Source organism: Gigantopelta aegis, chromosome 8, assembly GCF_016097555.1.
Source record: "Gigantopelta aegis isolate Gae_Host chromosome 8, Gae_host_genome, whole genome shotgun sequence".
Classification (NCBI taxonomy): domain Eukaryota; kingdom Metazoa; phylum Mollusca; class Gastropoda; order Neomphalida; family Peltospiridae; genus Gigantopelta; species Gigantopelta aegis.
In genome coordinates, this window is record NC_054706.1 from 46475166 (window position 1) to 46499089 (window position 23924).

The following is a 23924-nucleotide window of genomic DNA, read 5'->3' on the forward strand; positions in this document are numbered from 1 at the left end:
TGATTTTTGGCTCCTTGGATTGCTCGTGATAAATGACAGTACACTTTAGACTGGCAGCCGTCTAAACCGCTCAGTTTCATCTGAAAAACTTTTGGCAGAGCAGCAAAAATGTTTGTTTAGCCTTAATGTTTGAGTTCGGTAAAACAAAAGCCCGTTTGTATATTTTTATTGCAAATTCTGTATATATATACCCCCCCCCCCCCCCTTTCTGCTCTGAACCTTAATTGGATGTAGACATGTAATTATTGTTTAGAATTTAAGTTTGATTTCTCTCAGTTTCTTTCAAGTTCATTGCTGTCATTGGCCATTTCTTTCATTTCAACTTAATTTCGTGCTTGTATCCAATTAAGGTTCAAGCACGCTGTCCTGGACACACACACACACACACACACACACACACACACACACACACACACCTCAGCTATCTGGGCTGTCTGTCCAGGACAGTGGATTAGTTGTTAGTTGATTAGTGGTTAGTGAGAGAGAAGAGGATGTAGTAGGCTTACACTTACCCACTGAGCCCTTTAGAACTCGCTCTGTGTTGGAGCCGGTACTGGGCTACGAACCCTGTACCTACCAGCCTGTAGTCCGATGGCTTAAGGCCCTATCTAACGATCTAACAGAACATAATATCCAGAACAACACTGAACACAACATCACACTTAGTGTTCTATTGAGGAAGGAAGGAAGGAAATATTTTATTTAACGACGCACTCAACACATTTTATTTACGGTTATATTGCGTCGGACATATGGTTAAGGACTACACAGATATTGAGAGAGGAAACCCGCTGTCGCCACTTCATGGGCTACTCTTTTCGATTAGCAGCAAGGGATCTTTTATATGCACCATCCCATAGGCAGGATAACACATACCACGGCCTTTGATGTACCAGTCGTGGTGCACTGGCTGGAGCGAGAAATATCCCAATGGGCCCAATGACGGGGATCGATCTCAAACCGACCGCGCATCAAGCGAGCACATTACCACTGGGCTACATCTCGCCCCCTCTTCTATTGAGGAGTTCAGATATACACCCACAAAAAACACAACAACAATGAGGCAATTTATGATGGACATGATATCTTTTTGAATTGCAATTGTATTGAAACAGATGTCAGTTCTTGTTCAAATTATGGTACTGATATTTTTTTTTAGTGTTTTGGCACAGGCATGTATGTATGTTATATTACTGATATTGTTAAAATAAGTCGACATACTGTTTGAGAAAAATGATATATGAATAAAACCTTTAGTTGCAGCCTACATTTTGTGGGGGGAGTTTATGTCAGTTATAGGTAGTACTAAACCAAATAACATACGTCTGCCATTGGTGATAATGTGACAGTGTTTGTTGTGAAAGAAACTTAGTTTCATCTAGTTATTAACTTTTATATCAAAGGCCGTGGTATGTGCTTTCCTGTCTGTGGGATGGTATATAAAATACCCATTGCTACTAATGGAAATATGTTGAAATTACCATATGTTTGACATCCAATAGCCGATGCTTCATAAATCAAATGTGCTCTAGTGGTGTCGTTAAACAAAACAAACTATAGCGAAAAATGTTTCAAAATGGCAGCACACTCTTTAAATCGTTACTACAATCTGTTACTTGGTGTTAATTTGTAATTTAATTACTGAATTAAATCTCATTTAAATAGGCTGGAAATATTTTCAGCATTAATGCAGTAATGCATTGAAACGAGGCTTAAGTTAGCTTTCAGTAGCATTGTTCGGTTCATTCCTAGAGTTTAAAGAATGACAATGATATATGTACATACAAAGAATGTTTGATTCAAGACATTTTTGTTGAATTAACCGTTTTCAAATTAGTCTCGTCATTACATGTTTTCTAAACAGCTACAACATTGTTCACTGTCGAAAAAAGCCAATCTTGTATGCAAAGTCATTTTATAAAATGATCTGTGTTTAAATCAACATCGTCTGGATCCCAAGAGATGTGAGTAATTTTGTGTTCTAAACATCTGCCGCATTGTTCCACGCCAAATAAAATTGCCAATTAAGTATGCAAAGTAGAGGCAAGCTGTACGAAACCGACCCGTCGGGAAATAAGCTGTTTTTCTGTTCATTATATCAGAAGAATAGGTGTATGCCTTTTTGAAAAAAAAGATCTATTGAATTCCCTTGCTGCTAATTAAAAATAATAGTTAATTTATCGGCAACATGATTTGCACTTCTTAATCTTCGGCTTTAAGGTTCTAAAATCTTTATTATTCAAATAGACTTCCTTAAAAACCTTTTTGACATATTGCTAAATTCTAAATGTGGTAATAATTAGTACAAACATTCTAGTCACGTTTGAACACGTGTCATGTCATGTGTTTAAAGACTTGTAAAATTGAGTTCGTCTAACGTGGGTTGCAGGGTCGATCCTCTTCAGTGGACTCTCGTTGTTTTCAGGCGCATATGTAGGGATTTTAGCAAGGGATGAGTGGTGGGGGTGGATGTGGTGGTCTAGACTGTAGCAAGCGAAGTTTAGAGGAAGGATCGAGACATGCTGCACGGAAAAAAGGTATTGAAAAAAAGAAGACAATGTCCTTGAGACACCCCCACCACCCTCCTTCCCCTGCGCACGCGCCTGGATCCCTACTCAAACCAAAGCTCCACGACTTGGACATCAAACCTGTGGTATGTACTGTCTTGTTCATGGGAAAGTACATATGAAAGACTCCGTGCTGCTTTTCTTTTTATTTGAGTATTATGTGTGACAGCAGTGGATTTCCTCTATTTCTCTCTTTGAGTATTATGTGTGACAGCAGTGGATTTCCTCTATTTCTCTCTTTGAGCGCGTCGTTAAATAAAACATTTCCTTCCTATTTCTCTCTTTGAGCGCGTCTTTAAATAAAACATTTCCTCTATTTCTCTCTTTGAGCGCGTCGTTAAATAAAACATTTCCTCTATTTCTCTCTTTGAGCGCGTCGTTAAATAAAACATTTCCTCTATTTCTCTCTTTGAGTGCGTCGTTAAATAAAACATTTCCTTCCTATTTCTCTCTTTGAGCGCGTCGTTAAATAAAACATTTCCTTCCTATTTCTCTCTTTGAGTGCGTCGTTAAATAAAACATTTCCTTCCTATTTCTCTCTTTGAGTGCGTCGTTAAATAAAACATTTCCTCTATTTCTCTCTTTGAGCGCGTCGTTAAATAAAACATTTCCTCTATTTCTCTCTTTGAGTGCGTCGTTAAATAAAACATTTCCTTCCTATTTCTCTCTTTGAGCGCGTCGTTAAATAAAACATTTCCTCTATTTCTCTCTTTGAGCGCGTTGTTAAATAAAACATTTCCTTCCTATTTCTCTCTTTGAGCGCGTCGTTAAATAAAACATTTCCTCTATTTCTCTCTTTGAGCGCGTCGTTAAATAAAACATTTCCTCTATTTCTCTCTTTGAGCGCGTCTTTAAATAAAACATTTCCTTCCTATTTCTCTCTTTGAGCGCGTCGTTAAATAAAACATTTCCTCTATTTCTCTCTTTGAGCGCGTCAAAACATTTCCTCTATTTCTCTCTTTGAGCTTTAAATAAAACATTTCCTTCCTATTTCTCTCTTTGAGCGCGTCGTTAAATAAAACATTTCCTCTATTTCTCTCTTTGAGCGCGTCTTTAAATAAAACATTTCCTTCCTAGCGCGTCATTAAATTCTCTCTTTTTGAGCGCGTCGTTAAATAAAACATTTCCTCTATTTCTCTCTTTGAGCGCGTCGTTAAATAAAACATTTCCTTCCTATTTCTCTCTTTGAGCGCGTCCTAAAACATTTCCTCTCTCTTTGAGCGCGTCGTTAAATAAAACATCTTTTTCTCTCTTTGAGCGCGTCGTTAAATAAAACATTTCCTTCCTATTTCTCTCTTTGAGCGCGTCGTTAAATAAAACATTTCCTCTATTTCTCTCTTTGAGCGCGTCGTTAAATAAAACATTTCCTTCCTGTTTCTCTCTTTGAGCGCGTCATTAAATAAAACATTTCCTTCCTGTTTCTCTCTTTGAGCGCGTCATTAAATAAAACATTTCCTTCCTATTTCTCTCTTTGAGCGCGTCGTTAAATAAAACATTTCCTTCCTATTTCTCTCTTTGAGCGCGTCGTTAAATAAAACATTTCCTCTATTTCTCTCTTTGAGCGCGTCGTTAAATAAAACATTTCCTTCCTATTTCTCTCTTTGAGCGCGTCGTTAAATAAAACATTTCCTCTATTTCTCTCTTTGAGCGCGTCGTTAAATAAAACATTTCCTATTTCTCTCTTTGAGCGCGTCGTTAAATAAAACATTTCTCTCTTTGAGCTTTTCCTTCCTATTTCTCTCTTTGAGCGCGTCATTAAATAAAACATTTCCTTCCTATTTCTCTCTTTGAGCGCGTCATTAAATAAAACATTTCCTCTATTTCTCTCTTTGAGCGCGTCGTTAAATAAAACATTTCCTTCCTATTTCTCTCTTTGAGCGCGTCATTAAATAAAACATTTCCTTCCTATTTCTCTCTTTGAGCGCGTCGTTAAATAAAACATTTCCTTCCTATTTCTCTCTTTGAGCGCGTTTCTCTCTTTGAGCGCGTCGTTAAATAAAACATTTCCTTCCTATTTCTCTCTTTGAGCGCGTCATTAAATAAAACATTTCCTTCCTGTTTCTCTCTTTGAGCGCGTCATTAAATAAAACATTTCCTTCCTATTTCTCTCTTTGAGCGCGTCGTTAAATAAAACATTTCCTTCCTATTTCTCTCTTTGAGCGCGTCGTTAAATAAAACATTTCCTTCCTATTTCTCTCTTTGAGCGCGTCGTTAAATAAAACATTTCCTTCCTATTTCTCTCTTTGAGCGCGTCGTTAAATAAAACATTTCCTTCCTATTTCTCTCTTTGAGCGCGTCGTTAAATAAAACATTTCCTTCCTATTTCTCTCTTTGAGCGCGTCGTTAAATAAAACATTTCCTTCCTATTTCTCTCTTTGAGCGCGTCGTTAAATAAAACATTTCCTTCCTATTTCTCTCTTTGAGCGCGTCATTAAATAAAACATTTCCTTCCTATTTCTCTCTTTGAGCGCGTCATTAAATAAAACATTTCCTCTTTGAGCCTATTTCTCTCTTTGAGCGCGTCATTAAATAAAACATTTCCTTCCTATTTCTCTCTTTGAGCGCGTCGTTAAATAAAACATTTCCTTCCTATTTCTCTCTTTGAGCGCGTCGTTAAATAAAACATTTCCTCTATTTCTCTCTTTGAGCGCGTCGTTAAATAAAACATTTCCTTCCTATTTCTCTCTCGAAAAAAGTATCGAAATTATCACGCGTTAGACATGTAATCGAAGGGGGCAGGATTTAGCTCAGTCGGTTGAGCGCTCGCTTGAGGTGCTTGCGTCACACGATCGAACCACCTCGGTGGATCCATTTAAAGGGACATTCCCGAGTTTGCTGCAGTCTTTAAGATGTTATCTACTAACAGAGACTTTTTAACGATTGTAATTACATATTAAATCTATTTTTCTGCATAAAATATTAGTGGCTGTATATTAAACATGTTTTTGATAGTTCTAATATTTGTACTAGGTTACATTTTATTTTATTTCTTAAAATATGTTTTTTTCGTACGTACGAAATTATTTGAAGACAGAATCCAGTTTGGTCTTCTTACAAATATTAAGACGACCAGAAACACATTGAATATACAGACACTGATATTCTAAACAAGAAAATATATTTAATATGTAAGTTTAATCGTAGAAATATTTTATTAGTCGGAAACATTTTACAAGGCAGCAAACTCGGGAATGTCCCTTTAAATGATGGGACTTTTCTCTCGTTCCAACCAGTGCACCGCAAGTGGCCCCAACACTACCGCTAAGGCACACTGATTACTTAATCATCTGCTATTGGATATCAAACAGATGATAATAATTCTGTTACGTAGTTTCCATCAGCAGCTAGGGATCATTTATATGCACTTTCCCACAAACAGGACAGTACTAACCGCGGCCTTTGATATACCAGTCATGGGACACTGGTTGGTTGCCTTGATGACTTCTGGCATACACGTTTTATAACTGCAGCTAAAACAGCGACTAAAAAAAAAAAAAGTTTTTTTTAACGACACCACTAGAGCACATCGATTATTAATCATCGACTATTGGATGTCAAACATTTTGTAATTCTGACATAGAGTCACAGAGAGGAAATCCGCTACATGTTTTCCATTAGTAGCAAGGGATCTTTTATATGCACCATCCCACAGACAGGATAGCACATACCACGGCCTTTGATATACTAGTCGCGGTGCACTGGCTGGAGCGAGAAATAGCCCAATGGGCCCACTGACGGGGATCGCTCCCAAATCGACCGCGCATCAAGCGAGCACTTTAACACTGGGCTACGTCTCGCCCTCTAATGGAGAATTAACGCCAAATGTGAATTCGTGAAAAAAGAATTAACGAGCCCCATGGGGTCGTATTAATTGTGTGTTTTTTACGAATTCTCACATTGGAGTGCATTCTCCTACTTAATCGATTATTCATTAAATTTTTAACGTGACTGCAAAAAGTAGCTGATATTTACATTATTTATTGAAAAAAAAGAAGTTAAAATGGTAAGGAATATTCACAATACTTATGACCCCAAACGACAGGATCTTTTCGGGCCGAATCTGAACGATTCGTCCAGCAAATTCTTAGCTGTGGATGGCTGGTATTAAGGCATGTTACACGTGCTAAATGTGTACTCTATTTATAATTTCTGATTCATGTTTTTAAAACTCAAATTACAATTGTATGGCCTCATGGGCTAAAGTGATGTCCTTGTTTACAGTGTAAAAGTTCAGTCAGTTGTGGGATCGAATTAACACACACACACACACACACACACACACACACACACACACACACACACACACACACACACACACACACACAGAGACACACACACACACACACACAAATCAAATTGTATTGTTCTCATCTGTAGGTTCTTTACAGTTAGAACAATAATGTGACGTCGCATGTATGGATTAAATTTTGATAACATTCCACAAAATGAATAAAGAGACGTGCAACTTAAACCCATACCTACCATCCAAAATAAAGTTTCATTTGCAAATGATGTATATTGGTCAATTGTTGATAAGACACTGAAGATGAGACAGACAAGCACCATCATGAATCTGCAACACAAAACGCAAGACATCAAGATAATACACGATAAATAAACAATATGAATTAATGAATGATTGATTACTTGAACGAACTAATGAATTAATGAATGCATGAATGAATAAATGAAAGAACGAATGAATGAACGAATGAATTTGGAATACAGATCAACATATGGCATCGAAATAATTCTTATTAACATAAAACAATATGAATAAAGGGAAGAATGAACAAATGAATGAATAATTTAAAGAACGAATGAATAAATTAATGAATTAAAAGTTTGTTTTGTTTAATGACACCACTAGAGCACATTGATTAATTAATCAATCGGCTATTGGATGTCAAACATTTGGTAATTCTGACTCGTAGTCATCAGAGGAAACCCGCTACATTTTTTCCTAATGCAGCAAGGGATCTTTTATATGCACTTTTCCCACAGACAGGAAAGCACATACCACGGCCTTTGACCATTTTTAATGCACTGGTTTGAATGAGAAAAAAATCAGTTGAATGAATCCAACGAGGTGGTTGGATCCTGCGACGCAAGCACCTCAAACGAAACACTCAACCGACCTGAATAAATGAATGCATCTACAACACCAACCAACATTTATATTCACATTCAAATGATATTTGCTAACATAAAACAATACGAATGAATGAATAATGAATGAATGAATTAATGTATGAATGAATGAATGAAATCAACAACAAAACAATTATTATATCTTAAGGCGTTTCTCTGCACAAGACAGAGCAAAAGGGATGTTGTGACAATGCCGTGGTTGCTATCATGAATCATCATTCAAGATATTTGTCTATAGTCCAGCTGCCACCCCGACCCCCCACCCCCAGAACGAACGAATGAATGAAATGAAACTATCGACGACCGTACTGTATGTCAAACAAAAGTAAGTGAATGAAAGCATGGACGATGTATAACAACATAACAATATGAATATTACATAGCTATACAAACACACACAGGCGTCAAAACGGAACAGATGAACTGGCATGTAACGCCACACTGATTAACATTATAACTTACATAAAACAGCATATTATTAAGTTTTAAAACTGCATCCACACACAAAATTTATAAGACCGATTAAAAAAAATCTCGACAAATTACAATCAAATTAATAAAGTAATGAAGACAATGGGCTGAACGGCCAGATTAAAGTAATTGCACGTGCGTTTTTGTTATCCTATGCGTACTGTATATCAATTACTAATACAAATGCAGGTGCATTTGCTTTTTTTTTTTAATCACGCACAGGACAGATCACAGTGGATATATATATATATATACACACACACACTCACACACGCACGTACGCACGCACACACACACACCCTCGCACGCACGCACGCACGCACACGCACACACTCGCGCACGCACACTCACACGCACGCACGCACACACACACACACAGACACACACACCTGTAAATTAATTGGGCACCATCTAGGTTTGACCATGTGACTTATACTTTGTGACCATTTCAGATACCAAACAAAGAAATTAATGTTCAAAGAGCCTTTGTTGCAAGCGACTGGAGCGTAAACGCGCCGGAAGTAATTTAGTGCATGTTTGGGCCGCTTAGCGCACATGCAAATCAAGGGCAGATAAGTATGTTTCTAATGGAGGCTATACGGAGGATGTTGAAGAAGACTGACAGCAAGTGACACTGTCATTACGTCAGTCTTTAATGAGTTCTAGAGAAAACGACAGGAACTTTAAATATGCATGGGAATGTATGACAAATAACTATGGAGTTGGAATCACACTGATGTACTTCTCTGAAGTAAAATTTATTTATGACATCTCGGTAAATACCAAGTAGATACAGGATATGTAAAAACTATAAATATCAGGTTTAAACCTCGTCGGCACGGACAGTCACTTCTAAGCGCATTGTTTCGGCTGCAATACAATGTAGGCGATGCTTAATTAATTTCCAGATGTATACATAGACATTTAATTTCAACTTATTTTCGTGCTTATATCCAATTAAGGTTCAAGCACGCTGTCCTGGGCACACACCTCAGCTATCTGTCCTGGACAGTGGGTTAGTTGTTAGTTGGTTAGTGGTTAGTGAGGGAGAAGAGGGTGTAGTGGGCTTACACCTACCCATTAAGCCCTTAAGAACTCGCTCTGGGTTGGAGCCGGTACCAGGTTGCGAACTCTGTACCACTGCGCCACCGAGGCCGGTTATACATAGACAGCTGCGAAAGCAGAAGCGTACCAGACAGGGGACGGAGGGTGTGTGTGTGGGGGGTGGGGGTGGGGGGGGGGGGGGCGGTGGTGTTGTGTGTGTGTGTTCAACTGTCCACCTAGTGCTGAAGCAAATTCTCAAATTCGGCCAACAATGATAGAGATATTTGGGGAAAATGTGTTAACCTGAGACCTTTTTAACCATGAATTTCCATCATTATATCCGCAAAATTAGTTTGTGCAACCCTATATAACTGTTTGACAGTAATACTAATATAAAGAAATCTTGTTATCCAGATTCGGGCATTTTCATTTAATTCGGGCAACCCCCCTGCCCCCCCCCCCCCCCCACCTACAAACAATAGGGGCCTATCCATGCGCCTATGTGCGAAAGAATCTTTTTGATACAAGTAGCCTATAACAAGTTCTCTAGGTCACGTTAGACACTTAATGACTCATATCGTGCTGCTAAACCAGCATTGTGTTCCATTTCCACTGCTAAACCAGCATTGTGTTCCATTTCCACTGCTAAACCAGCATTGTGTTCCATTTCCACTGCTAAACCAGCATTGTGTTCCATTTCCACTGCTAAACCAGCATTGTGTTCCATTTCCACTGCTAAACCAGCATTGTGTTACATTTCCATTCATTTCAACTTATTTTCGTGCTTATATCCAATTAAGGTTCAAGCACGCTGTCCTGGGTACACACCTCAGCTATATGGGCTGTCTGTCCAGGACAATGGGTTAGTTATTAGTTGGTTAGTGGTTAGTGAGAGAGAAGAGGGCATAGTGGCCTTACACCTACCCATTGAGCCCTTAAGAACTCGCTCTGGGTGGAAGCCGGCACCGGGCTGCGAACCCTGTACCTACCAGCCTGTAGTCCGATGGCGTAACCACTGCGCCACCGAGGCCGGTTACATTTCCAGGGCAAGGATTAGTGAGGATCAAGCGATCTTCACGTCTCTTATTTGGTGATTTCGACATAATATATAGTCTCAGAAAGGAAACCCGTTACACTTTTGCATTAGCAGCAAGGGATCTTTTATATGCACCGTCTCACAGACAGGACATCCCACGACCTTTGATATACCAGTCGTGGTGCACTGGCTGAAACGAGAAATAGCCCAACGGACCCACCGACGGTGATCGATCCCAGACGGACCGGGTATCAAGCGAAGGCTTTACCACTGGGCTACGTCCCGCCTGGTCTCTTACAAAGAACATTATTTTAAGGCGCCTGCAAATCCTATGTGTTATAATATTAGTCACTGCCGTGTCTCCATCACGAACACTTATCTCCATCTCCCACGTATTTCTATTCATCATTCGAGCACACACAAATCAGGACCTGGATGAATTGCATGGCAACTAAATCAATATAGGCCAGGGATGTTTTTTTTATGAGTGTCTCAGAACTAGACTTTCTGTATGTAAGGGAGACATTCCGACAATTTTTATTTGTCGAGGATTTTGTTTTTTTCGTTCAGAGCCTGAAGCGGCTGTATGCAAAGCTAGCCTGGTAAGCTATAGACCGAAATATTTCTGTCTCTGTAAAGCTTTATTTCATGTTTAATATTTAATTGTTTTAGATTTGTCTATTTTATGTAAAATTTATATTTTAGGCACAAAAAAAAAAAAAAAAAAAAAAAAAAAAAAAAATCGGTTTCAGGTCAGACCAAAGTTCCAGAATTGACGCGGTGATGCGGCGTTTTTTTATTTTATTTTTATTTTTTTTATTTGTAAAGCATGGGTTACACAGAAAAGGTGGGTATATTTGATACCAAAATAAGAGGCATATTTAAATTGAAATCGGAATGCATGTTCTAGTTCATGCACGATGACCTTTCGGCAAAAATCGATGTCACACCGCGGGAAATAAACAATAAAAATGAACAAAATTGACGCACGAGGATAAAAATCGACGCGTGCACTGACAGAGATTTATTTTGATTGTCCTTATTTTCAATATAAAATAGACAAATCATTAAAAAAGATACATATAAAACATGAAATAAAGCTTTACAGAGACAAAAATATTCGGTCTTGGTAAACCATAACTAGAAAATTCTGAACCAAATTAGTCTGGCTATTCAACAATATGCATGGCTACTTTAGTTTAATAAAATAAATACTTGTTTTTCTAAATTATGAAAAAAAGAAGAAAGAAATGTTGTTCTAACGACATCCCAGGAAATGTATAAATTGTGTACGGGTATTAGGAATCAAACATCAGTGGTGTAATGATTAAGCCATCGGGCATAAGGCTGGTAGGTACTGGGTTCGCATCCCGGTACCGGATCCCAACTTGTGCGATTCTAACGACTCGATAGAAAAGTGTAAGGCCACTTACAACGACTTCTCTCATTAACAACTAATCCACTGTCTTGGACGGACAGACAAACAGCCCAAATAGCTGAGGTGTGTGTGCCCAGGACAGCGTGCTTAAACTTTAATTTATATAAGCACGGACATAAGTATAACTGAGTCTGACTGCAACTGCAACTCTGGAGACTAAATAATTTTATTATATAGGTAAATTATATATTTTTAGACCTCCCCTTCTAAAATTGCGTCAAATTAAATTTTTATTATTAATATAGAATAGGGTTACATATGTATCAAGGACGCAGTCAAAAATTATTAATGATGGCGTAGTGTTATTTAATATTTTGGCCTTATATTAAAAATTTTTTTATTTTTTTTATAGTAGTTAGGTTTATCCTGCCCCGAGTCAGACCACCGATCATATCGGAGGCCGGACTCTGGGTAGGCGTGTTCGAAACCATAAAGGTATATGAGCACCTTAAAAACATATCCAAGTTCTAAGCAACTGCAACAGTAGGAAACTCTCAGTCCATTCGTGCTGTTCGTGTACAGACATCTCAGTATATTATGTTTGTCTGTTGTTTGCGGGCGAGATTTAGCTCAGTCCGTTAAGTGCTTGCTTGACGTGCTTGCGTCACAGGATCGAACCACCTCGGTGGATCCATTCAGCTGATTGGGTTTTTTCTTGTTCAAACCAGTACACCACAACTGGACAAAGGCCGTGGTATGTGCTTTCCTGTCTGTGGAAAAGTGCATATAAAAGATCCCTTGCTGCATTAGGAAACATGTAGCGGGTTTCCTCTGAAGACTGTGAGTTATAATTACCAAATGTTTGACACCCACTAGCCGATGATTAATTAATCAATGTACTCTAGTGGTGTCGTTAAACAAAACAAACTTTTTTTTAACTGTTGTAGTTTTGTTTATTTAAAATTCATACTAGATGTTGATTAAAGGGACATTCCTGAGTTTGCTGCAATGTTTAAGATGTTATCGACTAATAGAGTCTTTTTAACGGCTGTAATTACATATCAAATATATTTTTCTGCATAAAATATCAGTGCCTGTATATTAAACGTGTTTCTGATCGTCATAATATTTGTACTAGGTTAAATTTCATTTTATTTCCTAAAAAACATTTTTTCGTACGTACGAAATTATTTGAAGACAAACTCCAGTGTGTGCTTCTTACAAATATTAAGACGACCAGAAACACATTGAATATACAGACACTGATATTCTAAACAAGAAAATATATTTAATATGTAAGTTTAATCGTAGAAATATGCTATTAGTCGAAAACATCTTACAATGCAGCAAACTCGGGAATGATCCTTTAATATTCTAAATTTTATTATACTTATCTGTGATATTTTTATTTAGCAAAACGTACACTGTATTTAAAATTAAACTGATAATTAATATGCATATACTTACCTTTCTTTGACACCCAACAACCGATGTATTTGTCGTGCTGGGATGTCGTTAAACACCTTCATTCATTCATTCATTCATTCATTCGGTTTTGTTTAATGTTTTCTTACTGTTTATTTTTTTAAACGCACACAAGCACGCTCGCATCCCCTCCACAAACCCAACACACACACAGACACACACACACACACACACACACACGCACGCACACACACACACACACACACACACACACACACACACACACACACACACACCACGCAAGCACAAACACGCACACCACATCCCATGCTATGACATTTGATTAGTCCGGCAGAGTAATGCGATTTTTCTCGAAAGTCGAAATTGGGGTATTAAGTTTTTTTTTTATCGTTTATTTTGTTTAATGAAATATCCCAGAATGTATTTCCGGAGGATGACATGATGTCATCTTTGAGCATTTTTAGATATATTGCTTTAAACTACCCACCGTTCCCAATGTTTAATTTATTTATTATTTTGTAAAGCTATTTTATTTCCCTCATTGGTGATACATGACCCCAGGTATTTGTTTCAATCTATAATATAATACGCAAGGGCATTTAAAAAATCTGGCCGCTTATCTTCTTTTGATTTGCACTGCCGACAACCTTCTTCGTATTTACCCAAATGCCGCATTTCGTAAGGATCCTTTTGCGCTCAGGACCAGTCGACTACAGTACAAACATCGTGCTAAATATTGTGTACAAATATGAATTGTATAAATACAACCGTCATGGAGGTCGCCATATTTGTTACTTAACACATAAGTCGCTACATACACGTAGGCCTACACGGCGGCCGTGTATATAGCCTCGGCTAATGAGCGTTTGTTATCTACATGGCAGTCGTATTTTGGGGGAATGCCCTGTGTAGGACCACCGCACCCCATGGGTTACATCTATTTCAGATATAATATGAAATATATTTAAATATTGCCGTGAGTTTCGTGATCTTTATGTTTAATCATTGCAGCAATCGTGTGGTGATATTCGATGTGCAATGTTGGTTTTTGTTCGACTATGTTCGAAAGTAAATCTACAACAAATTATGAATTATCAACGCATCATTATCACATATACAATACTGGTGATAAAGCATTCCAAAATGTCTTTGGAATAGCTTGACACACTTTCGTTTGAAATTGTCCAAGATCTACAAGACTGACCGGCAAGGTGAAGTCTTCTTCCAAATTCATTCCGTGTGTGTTCTACTAGAAAGAAACTGAGTGAATACAATAACCAGTCCATTCTGTTTGTAACATATAGCTGCTTCAGATTGGGTGGGATAGGGGTGGATATAATGTGCTTTCATCTGTAGTCTGTTTAAAAAGTAATAATGTGCATGTTATGATTAAACTATTGTATTGTTCGAAGAGTGACTGAAGAAGGAAATGTTTTATTTAACTATGCACTCAACACATTTTATTTACAGTTATATGGCGTCGGGAAGAGTGACTGAAGACATGTGATTGGCCTACGGTCTTTCGGTGTATATATGCTGGTTACATGATGTTCCGCGTCTAGGAGGCGACTATGAATATACCATATGAATGCAAATAACAAACATATTCAAGGCTATAAACAAAAATAATCTGGACAATAGGATATACATTGTCTGACAAGTGATTGATTTTGTGTCAGGAAGAAAGGTTTAAAAATAAGTCAGCTTGAGATGGTCGAAATATCATTACAGGAGATATATATTTTTAATGTATCTTCTTAAACTATTGTGAAACATAATTATGTTGAATTTTACCCTAACCAATTTATGAAAAAGATATTCATGTGCCAATGAAGGCTGCAGTGTGATAACATAGCAGTTGTAATGTAAATTAATTTAATTAAAGAGACAGATATTCCTAGTAAAGGCCTGTGAGATATTTTGAAGTTTCGAAGGTACTTGGCTATATATCGCATTCAAAACATGAATGGCATAACATGTTATTAAACTATGATAATCATATGGGTTTCATCTAGAAAGCAACAAAGCTGTCATTACTAGACCCAGAAGTAGGCAACACAAAGCCTGACATGAGTAGCATGGATCAATGCATCTAGTGCACTCCATCAACAAACGTAACGGGCATAGGAAGGATCCTCTGTAGAGAATGTCCATTACCCATGTTGCAACACATATGTTTTTTTCTGGTTGTGCAAGAGGACAACCGTCGCTGCCTGGTCTTTGGAAAATAAACCACAACAAGAAGAAATATCTGAAGAAAACAGTTTGTACACAGATAATCTTGCACTGCATTTGAAAAACTCAAACCGAGGAAGGCTGTTTGGACAATCTTGAATCACTTGTTTTTAAAACGAAAGGGCAACATGGAACTGATGTCATCAGACATTGGGTTACTTTAAGAGATACATGCCTGTACATCAGGGTATCAATTGGCCCTCGTTTGAGAGATAATGTTGTATCTGGCCAAGGTAACGGTTAAGGATAAAATGATATTCACTTTTCCAGAAGCGTAATTGTTGTTTAATTAAACATGGTGGCACTAGTTTTTACACTATTGAATGGCACAACCTAAACAAAACAGTCACTATTTTCTTTAAAACCTTTGTCAGCGCTCGCTCTCTCATGGTTGCTAATATACAATAGTATTAGGGGAGATATTCCTACAAGCACTATTAAACACAGTCCAGAAAGGCCAAGAAGCAATGATCTTGAAAGCAGATTCACCTATGCCAGGCCTGGAATCAACTGTACAGGAAGTATTGTAATCTGTTATCAAAGAGTGTGTACCATAAGGAACAAACGGTAGCGGGTCCACAGTGTTCCATACCCTGACTAACCACTGAATATCGTATACTTGTAATACTACCCTAGACACGCCGTTAGCAGCAACCATCAGCAATAAGAAGGTTTACACCCACTGGTGTAGCCTGGATGGTGGTGGAGGGGCATGGGATATTGCTCCCTAAATCACACCTCTTGTTTCTCACCACAATGTATATTTGCCTGTCGTGTAGGAAACTCAAAGACAGTGTGGTTGCCCCCTCCCATGTGGGTGGCCCCCGATAAAAAATATGCCGATGTTTACTGCTAAAACAATCAAATGCAACATGTTTTACATTTAATTTCTATAGTTATAACTTTCACCTGAATTTGATTCTAACTATAAAGTGCACAGTAAACAACACAGACTTCTCAATGTTCTGTCTAAATACAGTTTAACCCAACTACACACCATGTAGAAATCCTTCCTAATTTGTATCTACTACTGAGACAATATTACAAGTTACTGACAATAAAATGACTAAATATATATGTTACAGTCAGTCTGAGAAACCAGTCATTACGCGTAATGCCTAAACAAATCAGTCATTTCGAGAAGTGCATGTGACCACCAGGCAATACGCGAATGACTGAAAATTCCAGGCATTTCACGAAATGACTGAAAATCATGGCCAGCCATTACGCAAAATGACTAAAGTGCTATCTATAATACCACACACCACTCAGGCTTCAGGTCTTAAATATTGATAAAATCACATTTTAAGAATAAACAAGGATAAGTGTATTGATTATACGATTTAAAATACTATTTAATATTAATTATTTATTATTATACAATAACTTAATATTCACCTTTTGCTATAGTTTCAGATTAAAGAATCTTATAGAAAATATGCTTAATAACACTTGAATATTACTAGCAAAAGGTTCTGGTAATTAATGTTTCTCTGGTTTATTCTCAAACAAACAACACAGAATCTGCTATATTACAAACAAAAGGTTCTGGTAATTAATGTTTCTCTGGTTTATTCTTAAACAAACAACACAGAATCTGCTATATTACAAACAAAAGGTTCTGGTAATTAATGTTTCTCTGGTTTATTCTTAAACAAACAACACAGAATCTGCTATATTACAAACAAAAGGTTCTGGTAATTAATGTTTCTCTGGTTTATTCTTAAACAAACAACACAGAATCTGCTATATTACAAACAAAAGGTTCTGGTAATTAATGTTTCTCTGGTTTATTCTTAAACAAACAACACAGAATCTGCTATATTACAAACAAAAGGTTCTGGTAATTAATGTTTCTCTGGTTTATTCTTAAACAAACAACACAGAATCTGCTATATTACAAACAAAAGGTTCTGGTAATTAATGTTTCTCTGGTTTATTCTTAAACAAACAACACAGAATCTGCTATATTACAAACAAAAGGTTCTGGTAATTAATGTTTCTCTGGTTTATTCTTAAACAAACAACACAGAATCTGCTATATTACAAACAAAAGGTTCTGGTAATTAATGTTTCTCTGGTTTATTCTTAAACAAACAACACAGAATCTGCTATATTACAAACAAAAGGTTCTGGTAATTAATGTTTCTCTGGTTTATTCTTAAACAAACAACACAGAATCTGCTATATTACAAACAAAAGGTTCTGGTAATTAATGTTTCTCTGGTTTATTCTTAAACAAACAACACAGAATCTGCTATATTACAAACAAAAGGTTCTGGTAATTAATGTTTCTCTGGTTTATTCTTAAACAAACAACACAGAATCTGCTATATTACAAACAAAAGGTTCTGGTAATTAATGTTTCTCTGGTTTATTCTTAAACAAACAACACAGAATCTGCTATATTACAAACAAAAGGTTCTGGTAATTAATGTTTCTCTGGTTTATTCTTAAACAAACAACACAGAATCTGCTATATTACAAACAAAAGGTTCTGGTAATTAATGTTTCTCTGGTTTATTCTTAAACAAACAACACAGAATCTGCTATATTACAAACAAAAGGTTCTGGTAATTAATGTTTCTCTGGTTTATTCTTAAACAAACAACACAGAATCTGCTATATTATTGATGTCTTATTATCTAGGAGCTTCTTTTCATCTTTTAAAAATATTATATTAATCACTTTTCTAGATGACGATGATTGTGTGTGTGTCTATCAAGATTAGTACTGTTTTAATAATTGTACAGTCTGCCTGTTCTTCCATACAATAGACTTTATACCTAAATATGTAGAGGATAAATATTCCTTGATTATAAATCTATGTATGTCCAAATTATGACTATGATTGATCAATAATCTTTTAGTGAGAGGATTTTTTTTTCAAAAGTCTAATCTTTACCTAGAAACTAAATAAAATGTGCATATTGAAGATTTATATGATTTCCATGGATTTTTGCATATTATAGACCGTGATGAGAACGATATGTACGCAATTTGTGTGAAAGCAGGGATTCTAAAAGGGAGGTTTACACGCAATCAGTTTGATTTGTGCCCCCAGCGTTTACTTACTGATGTTGATGTAAACCGTACAAAGTCAGTGACCTTACACCAAGCTGTTAATCACGAATCCAACTGTGGTGGACAGGGATATGTTAGGTGTAACTGTGCTGGTCCTAAGAGATGCGAGTCCAGTCGATGCAAAATGTTTCAAAACCAAAATTCAATGTTCCAGCCGTTGTCATGGTAGTCTTGTGTGCAAAAACAAGTGACCTTTCTATACCAATATGTTACTTTCATGATTTGACACTAACTATTTGGTAACATTCAACTTCATCTTCATGTACAACTTCTGAAATGATTTGATTCGAGTTTAAATAAAGCGTTACATTAGGACTTGAGTGGTGTGGTATTATAGATAGCACTTTAGTCATTTTGCGTAATGGCTGGCCATGATTTTCAGTCATTTCGCGAAATGCCTGGAATTTTCAGTTATTTCGCGTATTGCCTGGTGGTCACAGGCACTTATCGAAATGACTGATTTGTTTAGGCATTACGCGTAATGACTGGTTTCATAGATTGACTGTAACATATACACTTTAAAATCTCAAAATGCCCAAAGGTGGCACGAGGTCATCCTTCAGATCTGTGAAATAGATGTCCTAAACAAGTATAATCAGCAACATAAATAAACTTAACACCTTTAATTTGGGGTTTAGTGGTTCGCTGCCGGACTAAATCAATACGTTATTCTGAACGAACACAATCTGTGAGTAATCAACAGAACGGAATCAAAATAATTAATTATCAACATGGTATTACATAACCGACTGCACATAATGGTGATTGGGACATCAATGTGTCACTTTCAAAACAACTAACCTACTGCTGGTAGATTTTGTTTTCAGATTAATGAAGTAACCATTCAACTGTTTAACTTCGTTCAGAGTGCCGAGGCTTGTTTTTCAGTTTCACAGATTAAACCAATTTTGCATTTTCCAGTGAGCACATCGGTGGGTACATTGGGCTGTTTCTCGTTCCAACCTGTGCAGCACGACTGGTGTATCAAAGACCGTGATATGTGCTATCCTATTTGTGGGATAGTACATATAGAATATCCCTTGCTACTAATGAACTAAAAGTAGCGGGTTTCCTCTCTAAGACTATATGTCAGAATTACCAAATGTTTGACACCCAATAGCCGATTATTAGTAAATCAATGTGCTCTAGTGGTGTCGTAGAACAAAACAAAACTTTAAACATATTCCAGTGAGCACCGTGGTCTAATAAATAAAACATTAAACACTGAAGCATCGGTGGTGTAGTGGTTAAACCATCGGACTTAAGGGCTGGTATATGCTGGGTTCGCATCCCGGTACCGGCTTCCACCCAGAGCGAGTTTAACGACTTAATGAGTAGGTGTAAGGCCACTACACCGACTTCTCATTTCATGTTATCTTATTTTCGTGCTTATATCCAATTAAGGTTCAAGCACGCTGTCCTGGGCACACACTTCAGCTATCTGGGCTGTCTGTCCAGGACAGTGGGTTAGTTGTTGGTGGTTAGTTGGGAAACCCCGCTACATTTGTAGGAAATGATCTTCTATATGAACCATCCCATAGAAAGGATAGCACATACCACGGCCTTTGATATGGCAGTCATGGTGCACTGGCTGGAACAAGACATGGTCTTATGGGCCGCCCGAATGGGCATCGATCCTAGACCGACCGCGCATCAGGCGAACGCTTTACCACTGAGCTTCGTCCCGCCCCTATTCCTCATCATGCGTGACGTGACGTAATTCGACTCTGTAGCAGACCAACATGTTCCAGTAGCCCAGAATGTTCCAATTTGAACATCTTGGGCAGTTGAGACATTTTGGGCTGCTACACTTTCGCCAAATGCGCAATCGATTTAGGATTGATCCCCATCGGTGGGCGCATTGGACTATTTCTGGTTTGGGCCAATGCTGGTGTAACCAGTGTAACAAGAAGGAACGAAATGGTTTATTTAACGACGCACTCAACACATTATATTTACGGTTATATGGCGTCGGACATATGGTTAAGGACCACACAGATATTGAGGGAGGAGACTCGCTGTCGTCACTTCACAGCAAGGAATCTTTTATATGCACCATCCCATAGACAGGACAGTACATACCACGGCCTCTGATGTACTAGTCGTAACGGTAAGAACATCAGTGTTGATGGTCTATTCAAAATTGATAAATAATAATAGTGATAATACACAATCTTACTAAAACCTTTAGTTACGTTCTTATTCTTTTGTACCACGGCCTTTGATGTACCAATCGTGGTGCGCTGGCTGGAGCGAAAAATAGCCCAATAGGCCCACTGACGGGGATCGATCCCAAACCGATCGAGCATCAAGCGAGCGCTTTACCTGCTGTGCTACGTCTCGGCCCTCTGGTGTAACAAAGGCCGTGTTAAGAAAGAAAGAAGTGTTTTATTTAACGACGCACTCAGCACATTTTATTTACGGTTATATGGCGTCAGACATATGGTTAAGGACCACACAGATTTTTTTAGAGGAAATCCGCTGTCGCCACATAGGCTACTCTTTTACGTCAGGCAGCAAGGGATCTTTTATTTGTGCTTCCCACAGGCAGGATAGCACAAACCATGGCCTTTGTTGAACCAGTTATGGATCACTGGTCGGTGCAAGTGGTTTACACCTACCCATTGAGCCTTGCGGAGCACTCACTCAGGGTTTGGAGTCGGTATCTGGATTAAAAAGTCCATGCCTCGACTGGGATCCGAACCCAGTACCTACCAGCCTGTAGACCGATGGCCTGCCACGACGCCACCGAGGCCGGTCCCGTGTTAAGAAGTACACAGGTGCTGTCATGTGTGTGGGATGTTTGTTTTGTTTTAAGACACCACTGGAGCATATTGTTTAATTAATCATCGGCTGTTGGATGTCAAACAAATCGTATTTCTGACACAGCCATCAGAGGAAACCCGCTGCAGTTTCTTAACGCAGCAAGGGATCCTTTATATGCACTTTCCCACAGACAGGATAGCACATACCACGACCTTTGACCAACTATGGTTTGAACGAGCGAAAACCCCCAATCAGTTGAATGAATCCATAGAGGTGGTTCGATCCAGCGACGCAAGCACCTCAAGCGAGCACTCAACCGACTGAGCTAAATCTCTCCCAGTGTGTGGGATGGTGCAAATGAAAGATCCTTTGCTGCTAATCAAGAAAAGCAGTCCACGAAATGGCGGAAGCGGGTTTCCTCTCTCATTACCTGTATGGGCCTTAACCATATCCGACGCCATATAACCGTAGATAAAAATGTGTTGAATGTGCCTTGTTCAATAAAAATGTGTTGAATGTGCCTTGTTCAATAAAAATGTGTTGAATGTGCCTTGTTCAATAAAAATGTGTTGAATGTGCCTTGTTCAATAAAAATGTGTTGAATGTGCCTTGTTCAATAAAAATGTGTTGAATGTGCCTTGTTCAATAAAAATGTGTTGAATGTGCCTTGTTCAATAAAAATGTGTTGAATGTGCCTTGTTCAATAAAAATGTGTTGAATGTGCCTTGTTCAATAAAAATGTGTTGAATGTGCCTTGTTCAATAAAAATGTGTTGAATGTGCCTTGTTCAATAAAAATGTGTTGAATGTGCCTTGTTCAATAAAAATGTGTTGAATGTGCCTTGTTCAATAAAAATGTGTTGAATGTGCCTTGTTCAATAAAAATGTGTTGAATGTGCCTTGTTCAATAAAAATGTGTTGAATGTGCCTTGTTCAATAAAAATGTGTTGAATGTGCCTTGTTCAATAAAAATGTGTTGAATGTGCCTTGTTCAATAAAAATGTCTTCCTTCCTTCTTTCATATTTCTCAAATAACATAATTAATTTTGTCTTTGTTTTTGCTTAGGGGAGAGGTTAGCTCGATGGTGGAGCTCTCGCCTGGGGTGCAATGGATCGCAAGTTAGACCACCTCTTTTTTTCCCGTTCCAACCAGTGTCCCACGAATTGTACCTTAAAGACCGTGGGATGTCCTGCCCACTTTATTGGAAAATGGGAAATAAAAGATAACTTCTGCTGTTTTTTTCGGTAGGAGCGACGGTAAAGCGCTCGCTTGATGCGTGGACGGTCTAGGATCGATACCCGTCTGTGGGACCATTTGGCTATTTCTCGTTCCAGCCAGTGCACCGCGACTGGTATGTCAAAGGTTGTGGTATGTACCATCCAGTCTGCAAGATGGTGCATATAAAAGATCCCTTGTTATCAATGAAAAATATTTCCTTTCTAATACTAATTCCGACGCCATATAATCATAAATAAAATGTGTTGAGTGCGTCGTTAAATAAAATATTTCCTTCCTTCCTTCTAAGACTAAATGACAAAATTATCAAATGTTTGACATATAAATAGCCGATGATTAATAAATCAATGTGCTCTAGTGGTGTCGTTAAACAAAAGAAACATCAAATGGACATCGAATGGTCATAGTTTAACGTGTGTTCAGGATTCGTTAAAGGGACATTCCTGAGTTTACTCCATTGTAAGATGTTTCCGACTAATAAAACATTTCTACGATTAAACTTACATATTAAATATATTTTCTTGTTTAGAATATCAGTGTCTGTATATTCAATGTGTTTCTGGTCGTCTTAATATTTCTAAGAAGCCCAAACTGGATTTTGTTTTCAAATAATTACGTACGTACGAAAAAGCTATATTTTAGGAAATAAAAGGAATTTTAACCTAGTACAAATATTAGAACGATCAGAAACACGTTTAATATACAGCCACTAATATTTTATGAAGAAAAATAAAATATATTTGATATGTAATTGCAATCGTTAAAAAGTCTCTTAAAAAATGCAGAAAAGACAGGAATGTCCCTTTAAACAAACTTTCATTTCCTTTCTTCGTTATTATTCTATTAACGGACTGTTTGTTTTCCTTTGTGGTGCTTTATTAATATTAACGGGTTCTATTCGTATAAGCGGACTTTCTTAATATAAATTTTGAATGTACTGTCAGTCTCTCCGCTACTTTGCATTGAGATCTGAACTGTCGACTAAACTGTATCGATCTGTCCGATGAGTGAATTCCACTTCTGCGGTGCCGTTAATAAAGCAGGCATGACCCATTGGTGGTGAATGCTAGCTGCAAGTGCCTCTTAACGATATGAGAAGAGAACCCACCACGTTGGTTTGTTTGCTTGCTTAAACAGTTACGTTTTAGAATACGGTAACCGTGTTGTCCTTCCGATTTAAATACGGTTATTAGGCGTAACATGATCAACACTTGACTGAGAGAAGAGCAGCCAAAGTCGCCACATAACCACAAAGGATAAAAGAATACAGGAAATGAACATTTAAAGGTCCACGGATATGGCATATTATTAATACACAGTATATATAAAAAAGTATTCTTCTGAATTGAATTTTAAAGAAGAGTCTGGCAACCTAGAGCCGTACCACTATATTTTACACTGCCGCCTCTGCTCTGGTACCCTCACCACCCCTCCCCCTCCCCCTTTTGAGCTCTAGTTTAGCTGGTGCTCGTCGTGGTTTCTTGTTTACTGTGTCATACGCAATTGTAGA

At 37.8% G+C, this 23924-nt stretch overlaps 1 protein-coding gene across 1 annotated transcript in view; it reads right to left on the reverse strand.

The window, feature by feature from the left end:
- The window catches only part of LOC121380025 (potassium voltage-gated channel subfamily KQT member 1-like), a 107411-nt gene that overhangs the window by 48491 nt on the left and 34996 nt on the right, over positions 1-23924 (reverse strand). The window contains exon 3 of the mRNA XM_041508745.1: positions 7050-7140. Within this exon, the coding sequence (XP_041364679.1) occupies positions 7050-7140 (91 nt within the window). The remainder of the gene's footprint in view (positions 1-7049; positions 7141-23924) is intronic.